The 12,968-nt window shown below is 36.4% G+C and overlaps 2 protein-coding genes across 2 annotated transcripts in view; both read right to left on the bottom strand.

Moving 5' to 3' along the window:
- Positions 1–2,512: 2,512 nt before the first annotated feature.
- Positions 2,513–4,954, bottom strand: LOC132163037 (putative receptor-like protein kinase At3g47110). The gene is made up of 2 exons (XM_059573239.1): positions 4,533–4,954; positions 2,513–2,879 (listed from the first exon to the last, which is right to left on the bottom strand). The coding sequence occupies exons 1-2, from the start codon at positions 4,952–4,954 to the stop codon at positions 2,513–2,515; spliced, it is 789 nt and encodes a 262-aa protein (XP_059429222.1).
- A 3,601-nt stretch (positions 4,955–8,555) lies between these two features.
- LOC132163614 (mitogen-activated protein kinase homolog NTF6-like) overlaps positions 8,556–12,968 on the bottom strand; it is an 18,299-nt gene continuing 13,886 nt past the window's right edge. The window contains exons 4-6 of the mRNA XM_059573966.1: positions 9,681–10,013; positions 9,318–9,501; positions 8,556–9,225 (exon numbers count right to left, since the gene is read on the bottom strand). Coding sequence (XP_059429949.1) covers positions 9,050–9,225; positions 9,318–9,501; positions 9,681–10,013 — 693 coding nt within the window. The 3' untranslated portion in view covers positions 8,556–9,049. The remainder of the gene's footprint in view (positions 9,226–9,317; positions 9,502–9,680; positions 10,014–12,968) is intronic.

The following is a 12,968-nucleotide window of genomic DNA, read 5'->3' as shown; positions in this document are numbered from 1 at the left end:
TAATATTTTCTTTTTATTTGTATTTGTTGGACCAATTAAAGTGTCGATAACGGCCTTCTGACAAGACACGACTTCATGTATGGCCACAGAGAATAGCTGGCCTGGACCGTAATATTTATTGATGAAGTATTTTTATACACACAAAATCGTCCTAGCTATATCAAAGCCTAAATCTCACATGTGACCAATATTCCCGAGCTATAACAAAACGCCAGTTTCCTCTTGAAAAAAAATTATTCCCAACATTTTTACAGCAGGGTTTACACTCTTTTACTTCTTTCTTAGTCGACGTATTTGATACATCTAATTGACATGCAATCAGAATAATTAAGCATGGAGAGACTTAAGGAAATAGCATCAACAATGCTAAAATGAAGATGTAGAGCATAGTACATATGGGTAGTGACATTTCAATTTGAACAAAATCATGATTTAGAGTGTTGGGTAATGGACTAGCCCACTATTTATTCAACAGTCCTCAGGCCCAGTCTGAGGAAGCCCAAGCCCGAGACCTAGATCCGAGACCTGCGTATCCGAGACCATGAAATCCAAAACCCCCTTAGTCGAGACTGTGAAGTCCGAGATTAACTTAGGACCAGTGGCGGAGCCAAGAATTGATTTTAGTAGGGGCGACATTAAAATAATAAAATAATATTTTATTTTTTATAATATAAAAAAATGATCAATACAATTTAAAATAAAAATATTTCATAACACTATAAAAAATTTATTCTTCATGAAGCTTATATGACTATCATTTATTTGATACTTTTTCTTTTTTTTGTCCACTGAAATTCACTGTCCTCCAAAAATCAACCTGAAAAGAGATATTGTAGGAAATAGTACTAAGAAATTAGATTTTTTTTTTTTTTTCTAATTATACTAAGAAATTAGTTGATTGATATGTTAGTTGACTAGTATCTTCTTACAAAATGATGAAAAGTCTAGAGACTTAATAACTTATGAGCATGTTTGAAATTACATAGAAAAATAGAACTTTGTCTCTAAAATTTTGTTAAAAAAAATTTCCATTGAAAAACTTTAAGGGTTGCATTTGGATCCCCTCCGGTCCGTTTGGACTAGAGGGGATCCGGTCCTTGTTATTGTAGGGGCATAATTGTCTCCAAAATTTTGGTACCATGTCTTAAGAGTTTTTTTTTTTATTTTCTTTTTACAATTACTAATGTTTGGTAATAAAATGAATAAATAAAAAAAAAAAATGCATTTAGAAGCAAAAATGGATAAAAAAAAAAGAAAAAAAAAAGGAAGACATGTAGCGATTTTTTTATTTCATTATAGCAAAATAAATGGTTAATGTGATTTTTATTTTCAAAAAAAAAATTGCATAACAAACTTTAGTAGGTGTTTGGGTGCATGGAGAAACAATACATTAAGACAATTCTCTTCCTGAGTTTACTTATATAATTGACAAAAACCCAATAAAAAATAGCTAAAAAGAAAAAAAAGTAATTGAAGCCTGCTTTACTTGCCCCACGTAGAGACTACAAATTACTTTTCTTTCTCAAGCCATAAGCCACCTCACCTATATCTCTCATCAATCAACACCTCAGCATGTAATTAATGCTTCCACCTACTCAACTTTAGCACTTTTTCAATTCTTGGTCATCTAGATTTTTCTCTGCGCCTCCATACAAACACAAACTAGAAGAGGTGAAGAAAATAAGATTTTACTCTGCGGCCTGCGCCTTCATGCTGAACAAGCAGGGGCGAACCAAGAAAGGAGGAGGAGGGCTTGAGCACAAAAATTTAAAAACGACCTTATAATTTTTTTTTTTCAAAATTTTTGTAGGGGCGGGCGCCCCTGCCTTGCTCCTGCGTAGATCCACCACTACTCAGGACATACAGGTCTCGATAAAGGGAATAACTCCGATATCCTAAAAGATGCTGTTTTTAATAAATAAGTAATCTTGTTATTTATTAAGGTATCATATCTTTTTACAATCCAGATCCTACATGTATCAATGAAGATATGTCAGTTGATATCTAAGATCACAAAAGCAATCGAGTCCCACTCGGACGCTCTAATTTAGCATGGCCTAAAAGTTACAAGGCTGATCCTCTGATCTCAGGCCACTAAAATCACGGACTAACTAACAAACATGATCCTTCATTCAAATGTTTGTTCAGCTGATATCAAGGGATAAGATTCCTGAATGTGTGAGAAATCAAATTCTCTCCTTGCCTATAAATACAAGTCATATTATCAAAGCAAAAGTAATCATAACTCTCGTTATCTGAGCTTTATAGTTGTTGCTAATATCCTTTCTCTTTCCCATTCTGACTTAGGCATCAGAGTGTTCACGCCGGCTCACCCTCGGTCACTTCGATCCTTCTTTAATCTTTGTTGTGCAGCTCAAATCATTCGTGCGTTGGTCAAATCAAGCTTGTCAGGCGTGCCACGTCATCATACAGAAAACTATGCATCAACATTGAGGATATAAGATACATGTAAGTAGTTAATTAAAAAAAAAAAAAGGATAAATGTAAGTAGTTATGTACCAGGCGCAGCATAGCCAATAGTACCTTTCATTCCAACTGTGCTAGTTTGACTATGAGAAACATCATTCGGTGTAAAATGGATCTTTGCCAAACCAAAATCACTTACTTTAGCAATCATGTCATCGTCAAGAAGAACATTGCTTGGCTTTAGATCACAATGAATGATTGGTGCTTCACAGTGATCATGAAGATAATGTAGTGCAGAAGCTACATCAATCACAATATTTAGTCTTTGAAGGAGGCTCAAATGTCTTGGTCGATTTTCATTGTCGATATCTTGGTGCAGCCACCTGTCTAAGTTTCCATTTTCCATGAATTCGTAAACTAGAGCTTTGAAATCATTGCCGTTGTATTCCATGCTGGAGCAACAAGTTAAAATCTTAACGAGATTCCAATGGCGTATATTTCTTAATGCATTGCATTCAGCCATGAAACTCTTGGTAGCTCCTTTTTGTCAAAGGTTCAATACTTTCATAGTAGCCATCTTTGTTCCAATGTTCAAGAATTCCCTTATATACCGAGCTGCAACTACCATATCCAATTAAATTGTTAGGAGAAAATCCGTCATTCGTTTGATAAAACTCCTTGTATGAAACATTTGAAAGTTGGTTGGTTTTTGGGAGTATAGAAGATGATTCTTTTTTGGATTTTCTCCTCCTATAAAGGACAATAAATGATGAAAATAGGATGAAAAATAAAATCCCACTAACAACTATGACCGTTAATTTGAATACATGGGATTTTCCTTGCTTCATAACTTTGACATCACATGCTTGTAGTTTTAGTTCTGGGATACCTTCACAAAACTTTTTTTTTCCTATCACTAATATTACACTTGCATTTCGGAAGACTCCCTCCATTGGTATCTCACCCACCAAATTGTTAAATGAAATATTCAAATACAGTAGAACAAAAACTTTTTGTAAATCTTTCGGAATTATTCCTAAAAAATTGTTTCGTGAAAGATCTGCATGGTGAAGGTCTTTCAAGGAAGCCGTAGATGGAGGCAAGTTTCCTTCAAATGAATTAACCTGCAAGTAAAGGTTCTGCAAACTCAAGCAATCTCCAATGGTTATAGGAATCTCACCAAACAAATTGTTTTCAGAGACATCCAATTCTAAAATATTTTTCAAGTTGCATACATCCATCGGTAGGATGCCTATTAGTGAGTTTTGTGACAAGTAGAGTTTTAGTAATCGGGAAGAAATACTCATTTTGGATATGGCTCCACCAAGGTTATTTTCTGAAATATCTAAGTACCGCAAACTTTTGTAGTTTCCAAAACTTGATGGAATGTTTCCTTCCAATTTGTTCTGATATAAGGAAAGTTCGACCAATTGACTGAGGTTTCCTAGAGATGATGGTATGTGCCCTGACAATCTGTTTCCATACAAATACAATCCTTGCAGCCTTTGAAACTTCCCAAAATAAGTGGGAATGGGTCCTCTAAACAAGTTTTCATGCATGGAGAGAAGACTTAAGTTGATGAGATTCTCTAATGCAACAGGAATAATTCCAGATATTTTATTGCCATAAATATATATAAATCACTTAGTTGCTTCGACAAATTTCCTATAGAATCTGGTAAAGTGCCTCCGAAATTTTTATCAAAAAAACCTAGCCTTTCAAGTTTGGTGCAGTTTTCCAAAGATGTTAAAAAATCCAAGTCCTTGACTGAATTGCTTCCAAGATTATTTCCACCAACAACTAAAACAGAGAGATTTAGAAGGTTGCCTAGATCAGTTGGAACGTGTCCCACAAAATTGTTTCTAGAGAGATCAAGATATTCAAGCTGGGAAACATTGGATAGTGAAACTGGGATTGGACCAGAGAATTGATTAGTAGTGATGGACAAAAATTGGAGATTAGGGAGAGTAAGGCTTATGTTGGCTGGAAGAGTGCCATTAAGTCGGTTAACTCCGACATCAATGGTCCTCAAAGTTGACATATTGCAAAGGGAATAAGGGAACGTGCCAAACAAATTAGTTTCCGCAACTCCAAAGAAATATTACCTTTGCAAATGGCCTATTTCATCTGGAATATTTCCCACAAAATAATTAAACGAAAAGTGAAGTACTTGGAGTGAAGAAACATTTCCCAGAGAAGGTGGGATGCCTCCCGTCAAATGATTTGAGGCAACGTCAAGCCACACAAGCCTCTTTAAAGAGCCGAGTTCAACAGAAATATTCCCAGTAAGATTATTCCTTTGGAAATCCAGGACTCTGAGTTGAGGACAGTTGGTGAAGTTGCTTAGAATTTCCCCTGTTAACAAGTTGCTGCTAAGATTGAGATGTTGCAGGCGGAACAAATGAGTGACTTGTTGTGAAATTTCGCCGTGTAAGAAGTTGTCTGAGAGGGAGACCACCCTAAGAAAGCTAAGGCTGCCAACGTATGGTGATATGGATCCACCTAAATTATAGCCAGGAAGGTCCATGGCCGTAACTCTTTGATGCCTGGGGCCGCATGTAACTCCCTGCCCGTTGCAGAAGTGGATGGAATCATTCCAAGAGGTGAAGATGGTAAATGGGTCATTGGGTATCATTTCTTTGAATTTGAGCAAACCCAAACGATCTGTCTCGTTTGTTGGAGCGGCAGCTGCAAGCCTGCAAGAGTGGTAGGTAGGAAGCAAAGTAGGCTTACTCTTACAGAAAGATAAAAATAACACCAAGGTATGTAGTGCATAGTGCAAGTAAGTTACGGGTATGAAGCTTCATTGGAATGGCGAGAAGAGAAGCAGAGTATTTGTGAAATATTGTGCGAGGCAGAGGAAGATACAGAGTATTATATATGTAGGGGTAAATTGTTTCAAAACACAAGTTCTAGAGTCCTTGACACACACCGGCGGAGCCTCCCTGCACCTGGGCTGCTAAATTAACGTTGACAAAGTCTTTGGCCGGCCGAATCTGTGTCCAAGAAGAAGTAGACGTCCAGCCCACTCCTTTTTTTTTCTTTCTTTTTTTTCAAATGTCTTGATGTTGTTTTCAAATATCCTATTGCTCTATCATTGAGTTGCAAACTTGCAATTTTTTCAAATGATATGCTGCATAAGATTAAAATAATAATAATAATAAATAAATTTAGAAGAAAAAAAATGCGGGTTAAATACTCTTTTTGTCTCCTAGGGTTTCTATACTTTTTTTTTTTTTTTTTCTTGGGGTTTCATTTTTATCAAATGAGTTACTTGTGATTTTCATAAAGACCAAGATACTATTTCCGTTAAAATTTCCTCCAAAATTTAACAGAATGTCACGTCAGCACCAATTAAATGTCGCTACGTGTCATATAATTATTTTTAGAAAAAAAAAATTAAAAAGATTAAAAATATATATTGTTTCAAAAAATAAATAAATAAATTTGAGAGTTGCCGTAGCCACCCCTTGGCCATTTTGGGGTGGCTGGCCATCCCCACGGCCGGATGGGGGTGGCCAGGCCACCCCAAGGAGCCCAAGGGGTGACCAAAACCACCCCTAGTGGGTTTGGTATAAACTTAACCTCGAAATTTAAACTGGGTTTTGATATAATAAACTTAACTTCTTATAGATTTCTTTATTTTGGGATTCTAGTGGACGTATAGCAATGTATATAAAGCTAAGGATCTACTAACAGGGAAAATAGTGGCTTTGAAGAATGTTGGGTTCGATAACTTAGAGCCAGAGAGCGCGAATCTTTTTCATTTTTTTTTTAAAAATTAATTATATAACATGTGGGGACATTTGATTGGTGTCGACGCGGTGTTCAGTTAAGTCTTGGACGGAATTTTAACGAAGATACTATCTTGGTCTTTATAAAAAAAAAAAAAAAAAAACAAAACAAAACAAAACAAAACAAAAAAAAATGCATTACTTTTGATGAGTTGATCTATTCTGATTTTTTGTTTGTCATTTTCGGTGTTTATTTTATGCATGGAATTTTGTTGGGAACCTTTAGTTTGATTTTTGCAGAATATGTCACAAATACTCTGCAAAAATTACGGATTTACAGCAGAGACTCAAAGAATAATTATTTCTCACACATTTTACAAAATATATATTACACTTGGAACTTTGCTAAACAGGAGTTGAATCATTAGTGTCATCAGTACGTTGGTTGATGCTTCACTCTATGAATTTTGTGAGAATAATCATCAGCCTACAAAACTTTTGAGGCCAATAGAAAATTTTGAACATGTCAATCCCTCTCAAGACCATGGAAAGTAGTCGAATAACTTGGTGCTTTCAAACATGTCAATCCCTCCCGAGAGAGAGGTGCATGCTTCTAAAGAAATTACGCCCCTCTTGAAAATGCATGCTCCCCGTAGTATTCAACCAAATCTTCCCCTCCAATGGGTGTTAATGTGGCCACGTGGTTTTAACACATGCCACATTTTCTAGCTTAAGTTGCACATGTTGCGTATTTGCACACGTACTGCTCGAGAAAAGATTTAAGTGATATTTCATTTCAGGAATTGGAAGTCATTTGAGGTTGCACGGAGAAAGAATAAGAAGAATTGGGCCTAGAAAACAATAATTCCTGGCATTATTCTCATATATTTTGGTGCATTACCATATGCTTAAATGCAAATGTTTGTAAGAAAATATATTGTCTTAAACATGTAGATCATCAAAAGTAGGTTTGATTTATTCCAACAAAATAAATACTCCCCAATCAGCCAAGCCAATGCTCTATGGGGTCATTACAAAGGAGACTTTTTGCAATCTAATCATTTCTTTACAAAGCTCCACACTACAAAAAAAAACAAGGTTTATTAATGCTTGGAATAGAGACGCTTTAATAAAACATCCCCTTATAGGGACGTTTTATTGTGTAAACGACACAAAATAAAATTAGCAACGCCTGCGCAGAAAAACGTCTCCTTAATTCGGGACATTCTAATAGGGCATGCCCTAATTTAGTTAATTAAGTGTGCCTAGCTAGCAAGTGCCTTTAATTCGGGACGCCTGCTATCCAAATGCCCTTAGTTAGCAGGCGCCCTTAATTAAGTGCGCTTGGCTGGCAAGCGCCCCAAATTAAGGCCGCCTGACTGGCAAGCGCCCTTAATTCGGAACGCCTGCTATCCAAGCGCCTTTAATTAGGGGCGTCTGCCAGTTAGGCACCATTAATTAAGTGCACCTGGCTGACAAGCGCCCTTAATTCGAGACGCTTGCTATCCAGGCCCCTTAAGCGCCCCTAATTAAGGGCGCCTGGCTTGCAAGCGCACCAAAATTAATGTTTGAGCAGCTAGTTCCCCTATATAACTAAAAATAATTTTGGTGCTCTTGCTATCCAGGCGCCCTTAACTAAGATGTGGTACACTTTGTCTTTATAATATCATCATTTTGGATTTAGATGTCTTATGAGATATGAGATTGTATATATGGATTACATATGTATTGTGATATATGTATAAGATTGATGAATGGAGAAAATATTTATGTACCCACTTAATATAGTGCCATGTGTCTATAAACATTTAAAAGACACATTAAATTTAGTCTAAATTAGGAAACTGCTATTAATGACGTTAAGAATTTAATGTGCCTTTTAAATGTTTATAGACACATGGTATTATTTTTAATGGGTTGGAAGATATTTTTTCTAGACTGGCAATGGGTTGAAAGATATTTCCTCTAGAAGAAATTTCTGTCTTTTTTTTATTATTATTTTTTTTTTGTTCTTTGGATTTTTAGCATTCTTAAAACGGTGACGTCCCATTTGTTAAATCTACATGCACACACTACAGTACTTATACAATTGAAGTTCATGATTTTGGTGACAAATATTTCAAATGCAATTCCTCATGATTTTGGCCCTCATATTTTGTTGTATTGGGAAAGGAAAAGTTTTTTTTTTTTTACAAAAAAAAAAGAAAAAAAAGAAAACACATGAATTTCTAACAACCCCCAGGGCCAACATAATCCTTCCTTCCATTCGTTTTCTATTTTCAAAATAAAAACACTCAAAATTACTTTACATTTGTGTCACACCAGAACGCTTATCAAATAAAAAACAAAAAGCACTTTGGGCCAACATAATCCAAAAAGCAACCCCCATATGACTAATGTCACAAGAATGCAATTACATTCCACTGAGACATGGTAATCTTGAAGCAATAGAGAATCTCCAGACATATGCATCAGAGTAATACAAACATTCGAATATACAAATCACACGAATTGTGCTTATGTTTTATGTTCTTTTTCTCTTAGAAAAATTGGATTTACATGTACAAATCACAGCCACAAGAGAACATAGCCTTCTTTTATGCATACCAACCCCTCAGTGGGCACTGGATTCCAGAAAGGAATAAATCCAGTAACTTCACCCAGCACTACACTCATGAGCAAATTGCCATTTGCTGACTGGAAAAAAAGAGAAAGAAGAGGAAGGGAGAACCCATCTCCCTAAATGCTATGCTTGATTATACATAAGCTTACATATAGTATATGTATAAATATAGTATACTTCCCTCCAAACGAAAATCTCACTCTTATAACTAGGACTTCAGTGAACCAAACCAGGGAAACAAGGAGAGTTACTGGTGATGGTGAGCTTACTCTATCATGTCATCTGGGTTGAAATTTAGAGACTCCTCCCATATGAGCTCCTTTATATCTTCCTCATTCAAGGATGTCTGCTCAAAACCAAAGATGAAAGGAGATGGACAAGTGGGCTCCTCGTTTATCTCGTGAAGACCAGATAGGTATGGGTGATTCAGTGCTTCCTCAACTTTACATGTACAATAAAAAAAAATGATATCCTTAGCAGATGAATGACTGAGAACAATGAAATGGAAATTTGTTCAAAGCTTTGAGGAATACCAGTTATGCGTTTGGATGGATCAAACACTAGCATTTTCTCTGCAAGATTAATTGCCAATGGGGACACATTTGGGTACTTCTCTATAAAGGGTTGCCTTGGGAAACGAGGCAGCTGCTTGACGTACTTTCGAGCATTATCACTTCTTAAAAATCCAAGATCTGAATCATCTGGTGAACCTAACAACTATTTGGAGAATTTAAGAAAGAAACAGAAAACCAAGCATAAAACCATTAGGTTACCTGAAGAAGATATGCAACTTTTCTCGACAGTACCTACAAGGAGTGCCCACTCTATATCTAAACCCTATTCATGCATATCACATCTACTGAATTGAAATATGGAAAGAGTTAAAGCACAAGTACCTCAGTTATAAGCATCAACTGCTGAACATAGTCTTTACCAGGAAATAGTGGCTCCCTTCTGAGAATCTCCAGGAAAATGCAACCAACTGACCAAATATCAATGGCTGCAGTGTATTCTGAACAGTTCAGTAGCAATTCAGGGGCTCGATACCATCGAGTTACAACATATTCTGTCATGAAATCCGTCTCTGAGGTAGTTCTTGCAAGCCCAAAGTCACAAATCTTGAGGTCACAGTTTGCATCGAGAAGCAGGTTGCTTGGCTTCAAATCTCGGTGCAAAACACTTGCAGAGTGTATGTACTTCAATCCCCTTAGTAATTGATATAGAAAATACTGCCAAAGCATTTAAAGAAACTGTTTTAATATATATTATTTAAAATTATATTTCAAACATTTTTTTCTAGTAATAAGAATATTACCAACCAGCTACCTTTTATTTATTTATTTATTATTATTATTTTTATTATTTGGATTATGCAACAAAGTATGTTGTGACAAAATAATTTTTAGCATCCCAAAGATGAAAAGAAGACACTAAAATAATCCAATCACACGGGACACCAATATTTAACATAGTTCGACTTAATAAACCTATATCCACATGTGGAGACGACTAGGAAGAAATTCACTATCAAAAGATGAAGTATAAACAATAGCAGAGAGAAGACACTCAAAACCCCAAATGCTTCTAATACACCTAAATCTCACTCTCATACAAAAGAAAATTTTGACAAGAAAAGAAATCTAACTCTCAATTCCCTACTCCATGCAACACTATAAAGGTGATAAAATTGAAGTTGTGTGGCTCTCTCTTTGTTCTTTCTGTAAGTACAAATATATAAGAGTCACAAGTTGGTTGCCAAAAATCCAACTCGACTAGGAGAAGGAATTTCAACTTGGAGTAGAATTTCATGTTGGCTAAAGACTCCTATTGCAAGTTAGACAAAACACTACAGCCGAAACCTATTTGTAGAAAAAAATTTGTGCTGCCCATGTGACTTGATGTTTCATCAAGTAATTTATGTCACAAATCTCCACTTTGACTTGAATTTCATCAAATCTCCAATGCAATCTTCTCATGACGTCTCCTTCAACACCCCAAAGGGTAATCACGGACTACAAACACTAATCAAGTCAAAGAAATGCTTGAACTTGAGAACCGAAACTGGTTTAGTCAACATATCTGTTGGAGTAATTCTCTTCACTGTGATATCACCCATTGTCACAACCTCCTGAAAAAAATGATATCTAACATCAATGTGCTTGGTCCTCTCATGATATATTTGATTTTTGGTCAAATGTATTATGCTTTGGCTATCACAAAACACAACAATCTCATCCTATAGCAAATGCAAATCGCCAACCCAGACCTCTCAACCAAATTGCTTCTTTCACCACCTCTATCGCTACCATATACTTTGCCTCCATGATGGACAAGGCATCTGTCAATTGTAATGCTGCTTTCCAACTAATGGCACACCCCAAGACAAAACATAACCCATCAGAAATCTCATCTTCTCCATGAAACTGTAATCAATTTAACGACTTTGTCATACACTAAACAAACATCTGTAGTGCTCTGTACGTACCAAAGTATTCATTTCACTACCTGTTAGTGAATCTGATGTAGCGTGACTTAGTGGGCTGCAGTGAAGAACATCAATAAGCAGCGGATAAATAACTCCAGATCTAGATTCTATCAAAGATCTAAGAATTCTTCTTGACAAAACTAGATACTCTCTAGGTTTTGAAGGAAAAGAGGAATAAACTCAACTCTGAGTATTCTCATTAATCAAAATCAATAATAAACAACAACTGTCTTTCTTTGGAGGCTATCAGGATATATTTATAGCCCACAACCCTAAACATAATAAAATATGACATAAATACCCCCAAAACCTTAATTTTGTTATTAATAAAATAACAAAATATTGACTCCCAAAACCCTAATCCTACTAAAACAAGGAAATAAAGGCAGCTTAACCTAAATTAAAACGCAGAATATAACATAAGCAGCTCCATGTGCGATCAATCGCCGCACAACCAGGGGCCTGGTGCGCAAGTATCTGGAAGTGCGCTCGATCGCACTTCCAAGGGACCTGCGATCTGAATCATTCTTCCCTTGTTGGAGAAAATTCGCCCTTGAATTCGACCGGTTCTTTCCACGGTCCCTCGGATGTCCAATCAACTCATTCCACTCGCCCTTCCTCAAGATCAAAACAAGGCAACACCCCAAAATAAACGTGACGCTTCTCATCATCGAAATACCTTGATGGTTGTCATGAAAGCCCCATACAGCATTTGGCAATACTTCAGATTTGCTCTTCGTTCGTGTTGAAGATATTTTAAATTCTCCTAAAGAAGATTATGGTGAGTTTTATGCGGATGAGAAAAATTATATGTTCACAAGGGAAACAATGGTTGACCAATTCTTGAGTATCTTTATGGCATATGGAATGGAGAAGGAACGAACGAAGAGCAAAAAAGATACTCAAGAATTGAGTACCTTCTCCATTCTTGAGTACCTTCTCCATTCCATGTACTATAAAGATACTCAAGAATTGGTCAACCATTGTTTCCCTTGTGAACATATAATTTTTCTCATCCGCATAAAACTCACCATAATCTTCTTTAGGAGAATTTAAAATATCTTCAACATTAAGGAAATCAACATCATCAACCTCTTCACCATTAAAATTAGACACTTCACCTGAAAGGTCTTCATCAACCTCTTTATAATCGCCAACATCATCGGTGGGTTTATCTCCCAATGGGTCATCTTCGGGATAGAGACCGCCAAACATGGGAAAAAACTCGTCTTCTTCATGCTCCTCTGTAGGTCTTTCCTCTTCCCATAAGTCATCTTCTTCAGAATAGAGACCGCCAAACATGAAAAAAAACCCATCTTCTTCGTGCTCCTCCGTAAGTCTTTCCTCTTCTCATGAGTCATCTTCTTCGGGCTCCTCATCATAGGTTGGTGGGGAATCTTAATCCATGAATCCTTACGAAAGATCTTCAACATCTTCATGTCTGAACTCTTCATCAATGAATTCGGACTCCTGAAACTCTTCATCCACAGATTCTTTTTTCTCCTCCACAGAATATGGATTCTTCATCAATGAATTCGGACTCCTGAAACTCTTCATCCACAGATTCTTTTTTCTCCTCCATAGAATATGGATTCGGTTTATGGATTTGTGGTTGGCAAGCAGGGGTCCAATTGGCCTGTCGTGGACTCTTCACCTCACTCCATGTTTCTCTATTTTCTTTGTCACAGCCATAGACCCT

This window comes from Corylus avellana, chromosome ca10 (genome assembly GCF_901000735.1).
Source record: "Corylus avellana chromosome ca10, CavTom2PMs-1.0".
NCBI lineage: Eukaryota > Viridiplantae > Streptophyta > Magnoliopsida > Fagales > Betulaceae > Corylus > Corylus avellana.
The sequence above is the reverse complement of the archived record's forward strand: the minus strand, read 5'-3'. Positions and strand labels throughout refer to the sequence as shown.

What these genes read in the sequence shown, in the direction of transcription:
- LOC132163037 (XM_059573239.1), bottom strand. Translation starts at nt 4,954, where the DNA reads ATGGACCTTCCTGGCTATAATTTAGGTGGATCCATATCACCATACGTT. An exon ending in GAAATAGGCCATTTGCAAAG is followed by an intron (nt 2,880 to 4,532) that starts GTAATATTTCTT and finishes TTGTTGCTCCAG; the next exon opens with CATGGAATACAACGGCAATG.